Source organism: Sinocyclocheilus rhinocerous, unplaced genomic scaffold (genome assembly GCF_001515625.1).
Source record: "Sinocyclocheilus rhinocerous isolate Xijiao unplaced genomic scaffold, SAMN03320098_v1.1 scaffold688, whole genome shotgun sequence".
In the NCBI taxonomy this organism is placed as follows: domain Eukaryota; kingdom Metazoa; phylum Chordata; class Actinopteri; order Cypriniformes; family Cyprinidae; genus Sinocyclocheilus; species Sinocyclocheilus rhinocerous.
In genome coordinates, this window is record NW_015651641.1 from 1,882,456 (window position 1) to 1,895,952 (window position 13,497).

At 39.2% G+C, this 13,497-nt stretch overlaps 1 protein-coding gene across 4 annotated transcripts in view; it reads left to right on the forward strand.

The window, feature by feature from the left end:
• Positions 1 to 13,497, forward strand: part of LOC107713355 (V-type proton ATPase 116 kDa subunit a-like) — a 22,642-nt gene that overhangs the window by 5,898 nt on the left and 3,247 nt on the right. For 2 of the 4 annotated variants that reach the window (XM_016518835.1, XM_016518836.1), the window contains 13 exons: positions 4,326 to 4,463; positions 5,621 to 5,718; positions 5,856 to 5,982; positions 6,209 to 6,291; positions 7,506 to 7,599; positions 7,781 to 7,993; positions 8,898 to 9,048; positions 9,589 to 9,728; positions 10,358 to 10,515; positions 10,766 to 10,856; positions 10,986 to 11,104; positions 12,477 to 12,687; positions 12,780 to 12,917. In XM_016518835.1, coding sequence (XP_016374321.1) covers positions 4,326 to 4,463; positions 5,621 to 5,718; positions 5,856 to 5,982; positions 6,209 to 6,291; positions 7,506 to 7,599; positions 7,781 to 7,993; positions 8,898 to 9,048; positions 9,589 to 9,728; positions 10,358 to 10,515; positions 10,766 to 10,856; positions 10,986 to 11,104; positions 12,477 to 12,687; positions 12,780 to 12,917 — 1,761 coding nt within the window. The remainder of the gene's footprint in view (positions 1 to 4,325; positions 4,464 to 5,620; positions 5,719 to 5,855; positions 5,983 to 6,208; positions 6,292 to 7,505; positions 7,600 to 7,780; positions 7,994 to 8,897; positions 9,049 to 9,588; positions 9,729 to 10,357; positions 10,516 to 10,765; positions 10,857 to 10,985; positions 11,105 to 12,476; positions 12,688 to 12,779; positions 12,918 to 13,497) is intronic. The other 2 variants (XM_016518837.1, XM_016518838.1) reach the window with 2 other exon arrangements.

The following is a 13,497-nucleotide window of genomic DNA, read 5'->3' on the forward strand; positions in this document are numbered from 1 at the left end:
TCTGTTTGAAGTGCGTGTGAGAGACCAAGGCAGGTGAGCGGTGTGGAAAGTGTGTGCCTCCGTTCCAGAGGTTTCTGGCACTTGAGGATGCGCACGATCTATCTGTCATCTGTTTTTGGTCAGGAGCTTGCGCGTTCAATGCTCGAGTTCTCTGAACGCGCTCATTGTGAGTGTTATCCAATGAGAAGCTCCATTCGCGTTTGTCCCTCTTCTCGAGAGATGAGTGACAAGCATTTGCGTCTCTCGCGGTTCGGGTCCCGCTGTTGCAGAGGCACGGCGAATACTCGGATCGTGGGATTTGAGAGGGTTGAGATGCCCTTTTTGGGTTATCGGATCCCGCGGATAGCGCTTGAGTCAAGCAGCGACTTGGGGAATGTGTGCCTCCGTGTTTGGATTCTAACACTCGAGGGCATGTTCTGCTTTCGCGTTTGTCTTGGCGAAAGAGCACGCGCATTCAGAGTTACGCACTCATTGTGATGAGTCACGATGTCTGGGCTCTGCTCGTGTTTGTTCCTATTCCTGAGGGATACGGAGCAGAACGTTTGTGTCTCACGGCCCGGTTCCGCCATTGCCGTGGCACAGTTATCTCAACTTGCGGTCATTGCTTTGATCTGCGGCATCCGCACACCCTCTCTATACGGTTGTCAGATGCCACAGATTTTGTTGGGTTGTTATGACGATGAAGTGTGAGCACAGAGTCGTTTCAGCCCTGATCCTGCGAGATCGTGGGCGGAGCTATATTCAGCTCGGCCGTGCCTCTCTAATATGCATGTTAATGTGTGTGGAGAGCCTCGCTGGGTGTGAATATATTTAAATATCCTGTGGACAGAGGCTTGCGAGCAGGGTTTTCAGCACCTAGAGTGGTTATGGGGAATATATTTTTGCTCTGGAATATGGCGGTCTGAGGGCAGCTATATTCTAGCCTAGATTTTGATAACTAGGTTTAGGAATCTGCTATTCGAGGATAGCGGTGTTCCAGCACGGAGACCGCTTCCCTTTTAGGGTTTTTAGATTGTGGTCTCTGTGAGCCCCTTGCCTGGACTGTGCTGTCTCCCCTTCAGGGTTTTAAATAGATGGCCCACTTCCATGGCCTGGGCAATCTTCAGCCTTATCTGAGAGAACTGCTATTCGAGGATAGCTGTGTCCAGCTCTCTTGTGCTATGGCTACTGCTTACATCAGGTTTGATCTCGGACTATGATGTTTGTGTTCACTCTTTAGCGAATCATTTACTGATGGTCTGGATATCCTTCTTGTGAGATCTTGGTCAATAGCACGGTGCTTTGCTAGCCTACTGTGGGACTGACACGGATTGGGGACCTTCTTAATATAGCTTTCTGAGGGTGGTTATATTCCAGCCATTGTTTTTGGCAGGACAGGCTTATTTGAATACAGCTATCTGTGGCTAGCTGTGTTCTACTGCAATTGTGGTGAGCCCTCTCGTGTAGTGGGCCCCTTTTTCCTAGAGCCTCGCTATCTGAGGATAGTTATGTGCTAGCTCAGTGATCGCTCCCCTGCTTAGGGTTTTAAGTAGGGGTCTCTTGAGCCCTTACCTAGACATTGCTGTCTCCCCTCTTTGATTATAAGTAGACAGCCCACATTTTGTGGTCTGGGTAGTTTCAGTCGGTCCCCCTTCTGGTAGCCCTTCCCAGGTACATAGCTATCTGAGGATATCTGTGTGCTAGCTCAGTGGCTGCTCCCCTTCCTAGGGTTTTTAAGTAGCGGTCTCTTTGAGCCCTTGCCTAGACAGTGCTATCTCCCCTGCTAGGGTAGTGAGTAGATAGCCCACTCTCTGTGGTCTGGGCAACTCTGCAGGAAGGCTATCTAGGCTAGCTGTATATTGTTTACTTGGGACTGACATGGTTTGGGGTCCTCCTTAGTATAGCCATCTGAGGGTGGTTACATTCCGGCCACTGTGATGGCAGGACGGGCTTACCTGAATACAGCTATCTGAGGCTAGCTGTGCACTACTGCAGTTGTGGTGAGCCCTCTCATGGAGTGGTCCCCTTTCCTAGAGCCTAGCTATCTGAGGATAGGTATGTGCTAGCTCAGTGATCGCTCCCCTGCTTAGGGATTTTAAGGAGCGGTCTTTTGAGCCCTTACCTAGACAGTGCTGTCTCCCCTCTTTGGGTCATAAGTAGACAGCCCACTCTTTGTGGTCTGGGTAGTTTCTGTCAGTCCCCCTTTTTGGTAGCCCTTCCTAGGTACATAGCTATCTGAGGATATCTGTGTGCTAGCTCAGTGACTGCTCCCCTTTTTAGGGTCTTTAAGTAGCGGTCTCCTTGAGCCCTTGCCTAGACAGTGCTATCTCCCCTGCTAGGGTAGTATATGGCGGGTTGGGCTTACCTGAATACAGCTGTCTGAGGCTAGCTGTGTTCCATTGTGGTTGAGGTGAGCCCTCTTATGGAGTGGTCCCTTTACCTACAGCCTAGCTATCTGAGGATAGCTATGTGCTAGCTAAGTGATTGCTCCCCTGCTTAGGGTTTTAAGTAGCAGTCTTTTGAGCCCTTACCTGGACAGTGCTGTCTCCCCTTCCTAGTGTCTTTAAGTAGTGGTCTCCTTGAGCCCTCGCCTAGATAGCGCTATCTCCCCTGCTAGGGTTGTAAGTAGATAGCCCACTCTTTGTGGTCTGGGCAGCCTCTTAGGAGGGTTTACCTGGTTATTTAGTAGCTGTGCGGGACTAGCTGTTGATAGCTCGGTGATTGCTCCCCTTCTTAGGGTTTTTAAGTAGCGGTCTCCTTGAGCCCTTACCTTGGCAGTGCTGTCTCCCCTGCTAAGGTTGCAAGTAGACAGCCCACTCTTTGTGGTCTGGGAAGTTTCAGACGGTCCCCCTTCTGGTAGCCCTTCCTAGGTGCACAGCTATCTGAGGATATCTGTGTGCTAGCTCAGTGACTGCCCCCTTTTTAGGGTCTTTAAGTAGCGGTCTCTTTGAGCCCTTGCCCTAAGTAGATGACCCACTCTCTGTGGTCTGGGCAGTTCTGCTCACATAGCATAGCTATCTGAGAATAGCTGTGTTCTTAACTTGGATGGGATGTTCCCCTTGATCTATTTGGGTTCCCCCGTTTCTGCCAAGTTGCGTGAGCGGCCCGTGGCGTCAGTGGCATGGCTCCTTTCTGAGGAAAGGCTTTGTTTGTGTCTGTCGCTTCCTTGGTGCTCTCCCACCAGGTGGACAGGCATGTTCATTAATAAATTTGTACGATCTTACCTTCACACTGTGGAAATACAAACAGGAAGACAACGAGCACAGAAAAGGGGCGTGGCTACATAAGGTCTATTGACTATCGAAATTTTTACAAAATTGTGTTAATGTGACTGTAAAGTTGTGGTCACATTTACCATTGCTCTGCGAAATTTCATGGGTGAAATACAGTCATTTGAATAAGAATCCATGCATTCGTTAATTGTACACAAGGACAAAACATTTCCCTGCACAGATTTCGTAGGTTTTTCACACAAATTTGCCGCATTGAGCAGCAGAAAGCTGCCTGATTTGAAAGTGATTTCTGTGTGGGTTGCGCTTCATACATCGCTACATTATTGACAATTGATAGTGGAACTTTTCTGCAACAACAACAGTAAATGTAGAGCAGCAGAGTACTGTTTACTGTTGCTTTACGAAATTTTATAGACGAAATCTAGTCATTTCAATATGAATCCGTGCAAGTTCACATAAGGGCGAAGCATTTCTCTACACAGTTTTCACAAGTTAAATTTGGCTTTAAATTTGGACATCGCTACACTATTGAAAATGGACGTTTTTATTGTGGGTGCAAATTTAACCGACATTTCACACCTTTTTATTGTGAGTGTAAGTTTCTCTAATGTGATGCTCCTTGAAAAATTACAGCAAGTATTACATCACATAGCAGATGTTTATGTGTAAAGGGTATTGAAGATTATAGACCCCTAAACAAGAAGAAAATTCCCTCCCATGCAGTTTTATTCCATTACAGTGTGTATATTTTTGGCTTAATGGCCATGTGCTCGGTGGTTTCTGGTAATTGATTGTATATGAGAGCTCCAGTTCTCAGCGTCAAGACCCAGTGCTGGTAATTGCCCGTGTCAAGTTGGCTAGAGTGATTGATTGTGTACAATGTGGGAGAGAAAGCTTTCTGTGAATGGGGGAATTGATTATGCATGGTGCATTCATCATGTGTGGCTTTCTGCTGTGTGCTTCATAGTAGTACACTCGTGATACCTCATGGCATTTTTAATATGTTAAGTATTGTTTTGGGTAATTATGCCTTTTGAAGGCATTTATAAATATTGAATGTGTAAGTGTGATGTGTTTTAACATCACTGATGGAAGGTCATTGGCTGTTGTCAGGAGCAACTGCAGAGGCTGGAGGTGGAGCTCAGTGAGGTGGCCAAGAATAAAGAGAAGCTCCAGCGGAACCTGCTGGAACTGACGGAGTACACACACATGCTGAGAATCACGCACACGTTCATGCACAGCCGCTCCAGGGTGAGCCGCCATTCCCCAGCATTAATGTGACAGGTTTAGTGACTTAAACTACTGTCATTGTGAGAGTATCGTGAGCAGACACAGCAAAGCTTCGGTACTCTGAGAGTCACATGACATTTATGATGTTTATGATGGAGAAACATACAAGCCTAATTTACTGTGACCAGATCAGCTTGGATCAAATCCTATCTTTGTCTTATTTGCCACAGTTAGCGTTCTTTTATGTACAAATGTAAGGGCTAACCAGTGGCTGTTCCATTATCTGTAAAGTAGCATGCCAGATATCTTATAAATATCTGAAATGTAAAATTGCCAAAATTCTTTTAATAAATAATTAAATATGACATATTTGACACAGTATTTTCTCAAATATTTGATATAATACAATTTAAAAGCAATGAGCTGAAGAAAAATTGCTAAAATGTAGAACTTAATTAGAAATTTGGAACTTTATTATTTTAATAACACATATTGTGCAAAATAATGATTTCTTTTATATTTTTCAAAATTCACTAAAATGTAATATAATACAATTTGAAAACAAATGACTTGAACAAAAATGGCCGACATATTTAAAATAAATAAACCATTTATTTTAATTAATATATAATAAAATTTATTAAAAGTGTGAGATGCACAAAATTGCTTAACACATTTTAATAAGTAACTAAAATGATTTGTTTTACACAATATTTTCTGTAATATTTGACAAAATCCAATAACATATGATCTAATACAATTTAAAAGCAAATTAAAATAGCCGAGATCTTTAAAATATTTGTAAAAATTAAAAATATATTTTTTATTTTTCATTGTTTTATTATATTTTTCTTATAAACTTTATTGTTCTTATTTTAATTTAGATATGTATAAATATATTACAAAAATTTTTAAATAATATATATTGTTACATTTTGTAATGAACACAATCATCCATTTTTTTATCAGTCAAACGGACACATTTATCAGCTAATACTAATAATTTAAAATGGCCAAATTTCGGCTGATTAATTGATTTAGCTTGTATATTCGTCAATCACATATTAATAAGTAATGTTAAAATAAACCTTCTGTTTTAGGGAGATGATTACTATCTGTAGCTCTCAGATATTTATTAAATCTTAATTGATTATGTGAATGTGGATGTGTGTGTTTAGCATGAAGCCCTGGGCCCTCAGTATGAAGAGTTCCCGTCTCTGGAGACTGAATCAGTGACAGGCTGCACCAGCATGCAGAGACTGGGCGCCAAACTCGGGTGAGTCACAAAGAGGCTCTCACTCCACACACAGCGGAGATCTTACATCTTTTAAACAGATCAGTGTGTCTCAGTCTACATCCACACCGCTGTGATGGGGCCTTGTGTTTTACGTGCGCGTGATGTTTGTGTTTCAGGTTTATCTCAGGGTTGATTCAGCGGGTGAAGGTGGAGGCGTTTGAGCGCATGCTCTGGCGGGTCTGTAAGGGTTACACCATCCTCAGCTACGCAGAAGTGGACGAGAGCCTGGCTGATCTTGACACGGTATGCACACTTTGTTTGTAAATGAGATCCACCAACAAAGTGCTTTTTAATGGCTGTAGTTATATTCAAATGGCTTGGTTTAACAGAATATGCTGCATGGTGTGAACATGCCTCTGTGTTTGTTTCACAGTTTTAGATCATACCCATCTGCCGCAGCTACAGTGTGCTAATGTATTCAGAGTGATGCCTCTGTTTGTTTACGGAGGCTCGTCTTTATGTGCTTCAGGGGGAGATCAATAAGAATGTTGTGTTCCTCATCTCCTTTTGGGGCGACCAGATTGGGCAGAAGGTTCAAAAAATCTGTGACTGGTGAGTGAAGACCTTGATGGAGACTGGATTCTTTTTATTTTAAGTTTTTAGTGCCGTTCAGACACATTCACGTTTGTGCATATTTTCTGCACTATTTGTTAGTTGTTGGTCTTTGTACACATAAATCAGGCCGAATGTAAGTTTGAATGCAAGAATGCACCTTTTTGTGTCTATTTTTATTCACATTTATATTTAACTTGACATTAATATAATATTTAATATGATACTAAACATGTTAGGCCTGTCAATTAAACAATTAATTTTAATTTAGTAATTACATTTAAGTAATTATTTAAAAAAATAATGTTATTAAAAACGTTAAAGCATTGTCTCCTGAAATTATTCTTTGTGAGGATTTATTCATTTTGTTCTAAATTATATTCAAATTAATAAATCAATACACTTTTTCTTTAATGAACATGTTTTACATTTCTGAATTAAAATTCATTTTGATATTTTTTGTGGCATTGAGTCTGAAATGTTATGGTGATTCAACTGTCCTGATATTATAATGAAGAAAAATGCCTGTTGTTTGGCATAATCTTTCATTATTGTTTCTTAGAAAAAAAAAAAACTAATCTGATTTGTTTGTTTATATTTCAAAAACTTTTGTCTGCTAAAAAACAAGTCATGTGGTGCAAGTTCAACCAACATGCAGAAGAAAACAGGTCAAAAGTCTCTTAAAATATCAGATAATTTTTTTATGACAAGGCAAGGTTAGTTCAGGTTGTAAAATATCATATCAGTCCTCCAGAATTTAATTTTTTTTATTATTTTTTAATAAATAAATAATGATATTTATTAAAAAGAAAGAAAAAGAAAATCTATTTTTTTATTTGACATTTTTAGATGTATTTTTCTGTATTTTTTATTTAAATTTTATTTTATTTAACTTAAAACTTTTCTTGAAATATATTAACTTGGCACATGTGTTTTTAAGTTATGTCCAGGATCTTTTCTGCATCATGAACACTGACCCAATTTGTCAATGAACCAAAAATGTATGAAATGACTCTCGATTGTGTGGCGTCTTATGGCTTATGGCACGAAACACTGGAAACAGTAAGGTGCTACGGAATGGCCAAAGAGATCGTTTTGAAGTATATGCCCACTAACCATTATTGAGAAAAATGAAAGTATTTTGCAGATGGAATGCGTGTTCTGTCCCTAAGTCTGTCTCCAGCACATGGGATTTTGCTTTATGATTTTCACAGTTACCACTGTCATCTCTACCCCCACCCTGAAACAGATGAGGAAAGGGCCGATGTGATGGACAGCTTGAGGACACGCATCCATGACTTACAAAATGTACGTCTTCTGCTTTCCCGGCTGTCTTCAGGGTCTCCTTAGGGGTTTGATTATTGGATGCTGATGGTTTGTCCTCTTCAAAATAATGCTGACGTTACCGCATTCACTGGAGGATTGGCATAATTATTTGATCCTGCTATTTCATAATTAAAGCATTAATGAAGCGATCTTTGCGCATTAGGTTTTGCACCGCACTGAGGATTACTTGAAGCAGGTCTTGCATAAGGCGTCTGAGTCAGCGCACTCATGGGTGCTGCAAGTGAAGAAGATGAAAGCCATCTATCACATCCTTAACCTCTGCAGCTTTGACGTCACCAACAAGTGTCTCATCGCTGAAGTGTGGTGTCCGGTCAGCGACCTGGCGAACCTGAGGAGGGCGTTGGAGGAGGGCTCAGTGAGTAAAATAGTTCTCATGCCACAGTAGTCTGCTTTTATCCAACCTGTTGACGTATGAGAAGCAATTAAGAAGTTTTAATGTGCCTATTAGACAATTACACAATCTGAGATAAGTGCTGTAACTGTAGCATCTTTAAAAAGAATAGTTCACCCAAAAATGAAATGTACTTGCCCTCAGGCCATCTAAGTTGTAGAAGAATTTCTTTCTTCATCAGAAACAGATTTGGAGAAATGTAGCATTACATGACTTGTTCAACCGGTGAATCCTCTGCAGTGAATGGGTGCCGTCAGAATGAGAGTCCAAACAGCTGGTAAAAACATCACAATAATCCACAAATAACCCACACCACTCCAGTCTATCAATGAATGTCTATTAACTTCAAACCGTTGCTTCCAGCAAGTCCTCTATAATTTTGCTTTCTTAGTTGAAAAAGTCGTCTCGTCTGAATCAGGAGAGAAATATGGACAGAGCAAGAACAGTTTACAAGCAAAAACAGTTCTGAGCTAATATGTTGGTGGATTTTGATGTGAGAGGACAACAGGGGATGGACTTTTCCACTGGAGGAAGCGTTATTATGGATTATGGACTGGATATTTTGACCAGAAGCAACGGTTTAAAGTTAAAATGTCTTTATGATGGATTTGTTTCTTACAAAAATACAGCTTTTCACTTCCTAAGATAATTGATGGACTGGAGTGGTATGGATCCTCTGTGGATTATTGTGATGTTTTTATCAGCTGTTTGGACTCTCATTCTGACGGCACCCATTCACTGCAGAGGATCCACTGGTGAGCAAGGGATGTAATGATACATTTCTCCAAAAATATGGCCCGAGGGCGAGTGAATTCTTTAAGCAAATTTTCATTTTTGGGAGATTTATTCCTTTCATTTTCTTTAATAGAGAAAAGGTGATGCCACTGTCCCTTCCTTCGTGAACCGTATCCCAAGCAGTGACACTCCGCCGACACTTTTGAGGAGCAACAAGTTTACCTCAGGCTTCCAGAGTATAGTGGAAGCTTATGGAGTGGGCGACTATAGGGAGGCCAGCCCGGGTGAGTGCAGAACACCAACTATTATTTACAACCTTAATTGAGAAGCCGCATGGCTTACACTGGGAAGTAAAGCAATAGTTCACCCAAAAATGAAAATTCTGTCATCATTTGCTCATCCGCATGTTGTTCCAAAACTGTAAGACTTTCATCTGTGGAGCACAAAAACAAGATAATTTGAAGAATGTTCATGCTGCTCTTTTCAGTACAGTAAAAGCATATAGTGACTAGTGGCTGTCAGGCTCCATATGGTTCACCATACACTACCATTTAAAAATACAGTAAAAACAGATATTGTGAAATATTATTTGAATTTAAAAGAACTGTTTTTTTCGAATATGTTTTCATGTGATTTATTCCTGTGATTTAAAGCTTCATTACTCCAGTCTTCAGTGTCACATGATCCTTCAGAAATCATTATAATATGATGATTTGATGCTCAAGTCATTTATTATTATTATCAATTTTGAAAATGGTTGTACTGCTTAATATTAAGAATTTTCAGATTGTTAATGTTTTTTGTTTTATTTCCTTCCCTCACAGCTCCTTATACCATTATTACCTTTCCCTTCCTGTTTGCGGTGATGTTTGGAGATCTTGGTCATGGTTCAGTCATGACGCTCTTTGCTTTGTGGATGGTGTTGACTGAGAAGGACCACAAGCGGAGACGACCAGGAAATGAGGTCAGAGTTGTAACTAAATTGAATTATTGAAAGTAATTGCAATTAGCTTTGGTCTATTGTTTAGCACCCATGCCTAAAATGAACACTCGCCAAGCGCCAAATGTGAGTAAAAATCGGCTTTGGCGAGTATTTGAAACCGTGTCAGTCGCCAGATGGCTGGTAACATTTTTATAAATTCTAATAGTGCAATGTTGTGAGAACATAAACGTGAACAAATGTGAACGACGCTCCGTACAGTTGACGGGTCAGTGCTGCTTCATCACAAAAGTTTAAGCCTTTGCAATGTAAATATTCAAGAGCTAGAACACACGAAACATCCGAAGCCCCGGCCTGAAAGCCGCGTCTTGAGCTCTGCTTCCTTTCTGCTCTTGAACGGACAAAAATGCCCGTCTCGGTGAGTATCCTAGTAAAGTAGTTGGTTCTTAAGTGAACATGAACAGCTTTTTTTCCGTGACTGGTAAAAAATATTTCTGGCCTGTAAATTTCCTTAAGTCACCGACCATTGGCAGGTCTGGCAAAAAGTTAGTTTTAGGCCCTGCTAATATGCATTGAGCTGTTGTAATAATACAGGCGATGCCAGTACAAATGTGTCTTTTGTTATTTACAAGTAAATGTGTGTCTCTGTTTAGATCTGGACGACCTTTTTTGATGGGCGGTACATCATACTGATGATGGGATTATTCTCCATATACACTGGACTCATTTATAATGACTGTTTCTCCAAATCCCTCAACATCTTTGGCTCAGCCTGGAGCGTCAAGGCCATGTTCACCAAGCAGGAGTGGACGTAAGCCACAAAACGCACTTTTTAGGGCCCAAGCACTGATATAGCGCCACCAGCTTGCAGCAGGAAGTGTGGCACTAAAAAAAAATTTTTAAATCCTTTTATATTTACCTATTTAAATGCCATTGCTTCCCCGTCATAGTGTTTGGGCCCGTCATTTCAGCTTGCAGCTATATTTCCATTTTTATTTCATTTAAGGATCCATGTACAATAATCATACAAATCATTGCACGCTTTCCTTACTCTGGCACAGAAATGAAACTCTACAGACAAATGCTTTACTCACCTTGGATCCCAACGTTTCCGGTGTTTTCTCTGGACCTTATCCACTGGGCATTGATCCAGTGAGTACACTCTCTCTGAAGATTTATGAATGGGTGGAAGCCACATGCTGAAATAATACATTACGGCTCAGAGTAATTCACTGATATTGTTTTCAGAGCTCTAATTTGTGGTGTTCGATTGACCTGTAGATTTGGAACATGGCCGTGAATCGCCTGACTTTCCTCAACTCCTACAAGATGAAGATGTCTGTGATCATTGGAGTCATCCACATGAGCTTTGGGGTGGTGCTCAGTGTCTTCAACCACTTGTGAGTGAGCATCAGATTATTTATGTCTTGGTATGCGTGTAATAGTAAAGGTTCAATTAATAATTATTACACGAATAAGTGATTTAGCACAAGGTTTTCAAACTGGGGTCTGAGGATCACAAGGCAGTGTTATTTTAGTATTATTGAGATACTGTTTTAAGTTTTTTCAGTAGTATAGTTTTTATTGATATTTTGAATTAGTTTTCATTTTTATATTTTCCTTTTTCATTGTATTTTAAAGTTGTGAATTTGTTGTGTGTTTCTATTGATATTTCGGATTAGTATTTATTTGTATATTTTCCATTCATTTGAATTTTATTTTCAATTTTAGTGAATTGAATTTGTGTGTTTTTGTAATTTTTATTATTTTAAAATATTTCAGAAAAAAAAACCTGGAAAATAATTTCAGTTTGAGTTATTTTAGTACATCACGTTAAACTAAAATGAGATGTAAAATGAGAAATGTTGCCTTGGCAACTAGATGAAACAAAATATTTTATTTCTTCTTCACTTTTTTACATTTTACATTATTTCAGTCTACATTTATTTTATTTCAAGTATTTTTATGGTTTTATTTCCAGTCAACTATAATAACTATAATAGCAATGGGGTAAAAATATGTAGTCAATGTATTATGTCAAAGTAATATTGGTTTATGTATATTTATACATTTGTTTAAAGATAATTTACAGTAAGAAATACATACCCAAACTGCATTAAAAAAAAATGTCTTCCTTGTGATGTACATGTTGTATGTACATGCCCTATCATTTATTTTTTCATACGTTTTAATCATTTGCTTTGGCTTCAGTACAGTGATAATTTAAGTTGTGTAATGCAGTGTAATTTTGGAAAGTTTTATGTTTTCATGTTTATATTTTTGTCGCACAGCATAAATAGGTATTTACACATGAAAATGTATAGCTACTAGGGCTGCAACAACTAATCGATAAAATCGATTATTATCGATAATGAAAATAATCGACAACGATTCTCATTATCGATTAGTCGGGTCTGCCCACGGTGCACGTCCAACTTCAGCCGGTCACGTCAAATTACAGCACTGAATAGCGCATTACGGACAAAATGCATTGTCAAAAAAAGAAAGAAATGAGAAGATCCGATTAATCGATTAACCGGAAAAATAATCGGTCAACTAATCGATTGTCAAAATAATCGTTAGTTGCAGCCCTAATAGCTACTATCATATTTTCATAAAAGGTCTTTATCAAAAAGTTGTGACACACACATAAAAATGATCAGAAGCACATATAACATACGTCATTATTCAGATACTCTCTGCATTCAGTTCTCTTTGCTCTTAAACTCTCTAAATTCTGTCTTTGCTCTTAAACTCTCTATGTATTTACAGGCACTTCCGACAGAAGTTTAAGATCTATCTTCTCTTTCTTCCTGAGCTGCTCTTTCTACTTTGTCTCTTTGGGTATTTGGTCTTCATGATCTTTTTCAAATGGCTGGCGTTCTCAGTGCGAGACTCACAGCTGGCTCCGAGCATTCTCATCCACTTTATCAACATGTTCCTAATGCAGGAGAGCGCCACTACAGCCCTTTACCCTGGCCAGGTGTGTGTGTGTGTGTGTGTCTGTGAACACTAGTGTGAGCACTTCCTTCAATCTGCCTGATGTCTGTGTTTGTGTTAATCCTCTTGTAACAGATTGGACTGCAGGTGTTTCTAGTGGTGGTGGCTCTGCTGTCAGTGTCAGTGCTGTTATTCGGGAGACCTCTGTACCTCTACTGGCTGCATCATGGCGGGAAGAGTCTGGGGGTCCACAGGGTGTGTCTGTGTTCTTGTGTATGTATGTGTTCGTATCTGATGTCACATGATATTGCATGGTACATTCATGGTCTGTTTGGTCCTACTAGCTCATACTAAACAACTAAATCAACAGAAAAATAGAATACATTATTATGGCTGTAGATCACATTAAAATACGGTAACACTTTATAGTAAGGTCCCATTAGTGCATATATTAACTTACATTAGCAATGAGCAATATATTTGTTACAGTATTTATTAATCTTTGTTAATGTTAGCTCAGGTCCATTAAATTATATTAACAGAGACAACTTACGATTTTAATGATGTATAAGTAAATGTTGAAATTAACATTAACTAAGATTAATAAATTGTTAGTCTCATTTTTTATTGTCATTTCATGTTAACTAATGTAGTTAACTAATGTTAACAACTGGAACCTTATTGTAAAGTTTTACCTAAAAAATTAACAAATTAGTCGCACAAGTTTATGATTGATCATGATTAATCACACTTTACATTAAAATTAGTAATCAGTATATTTACACTTTTGATTCTTAAATAAATGTAGAATCAACATAAAGTATTTTTAAATTATTATTATAGTTATAACCCC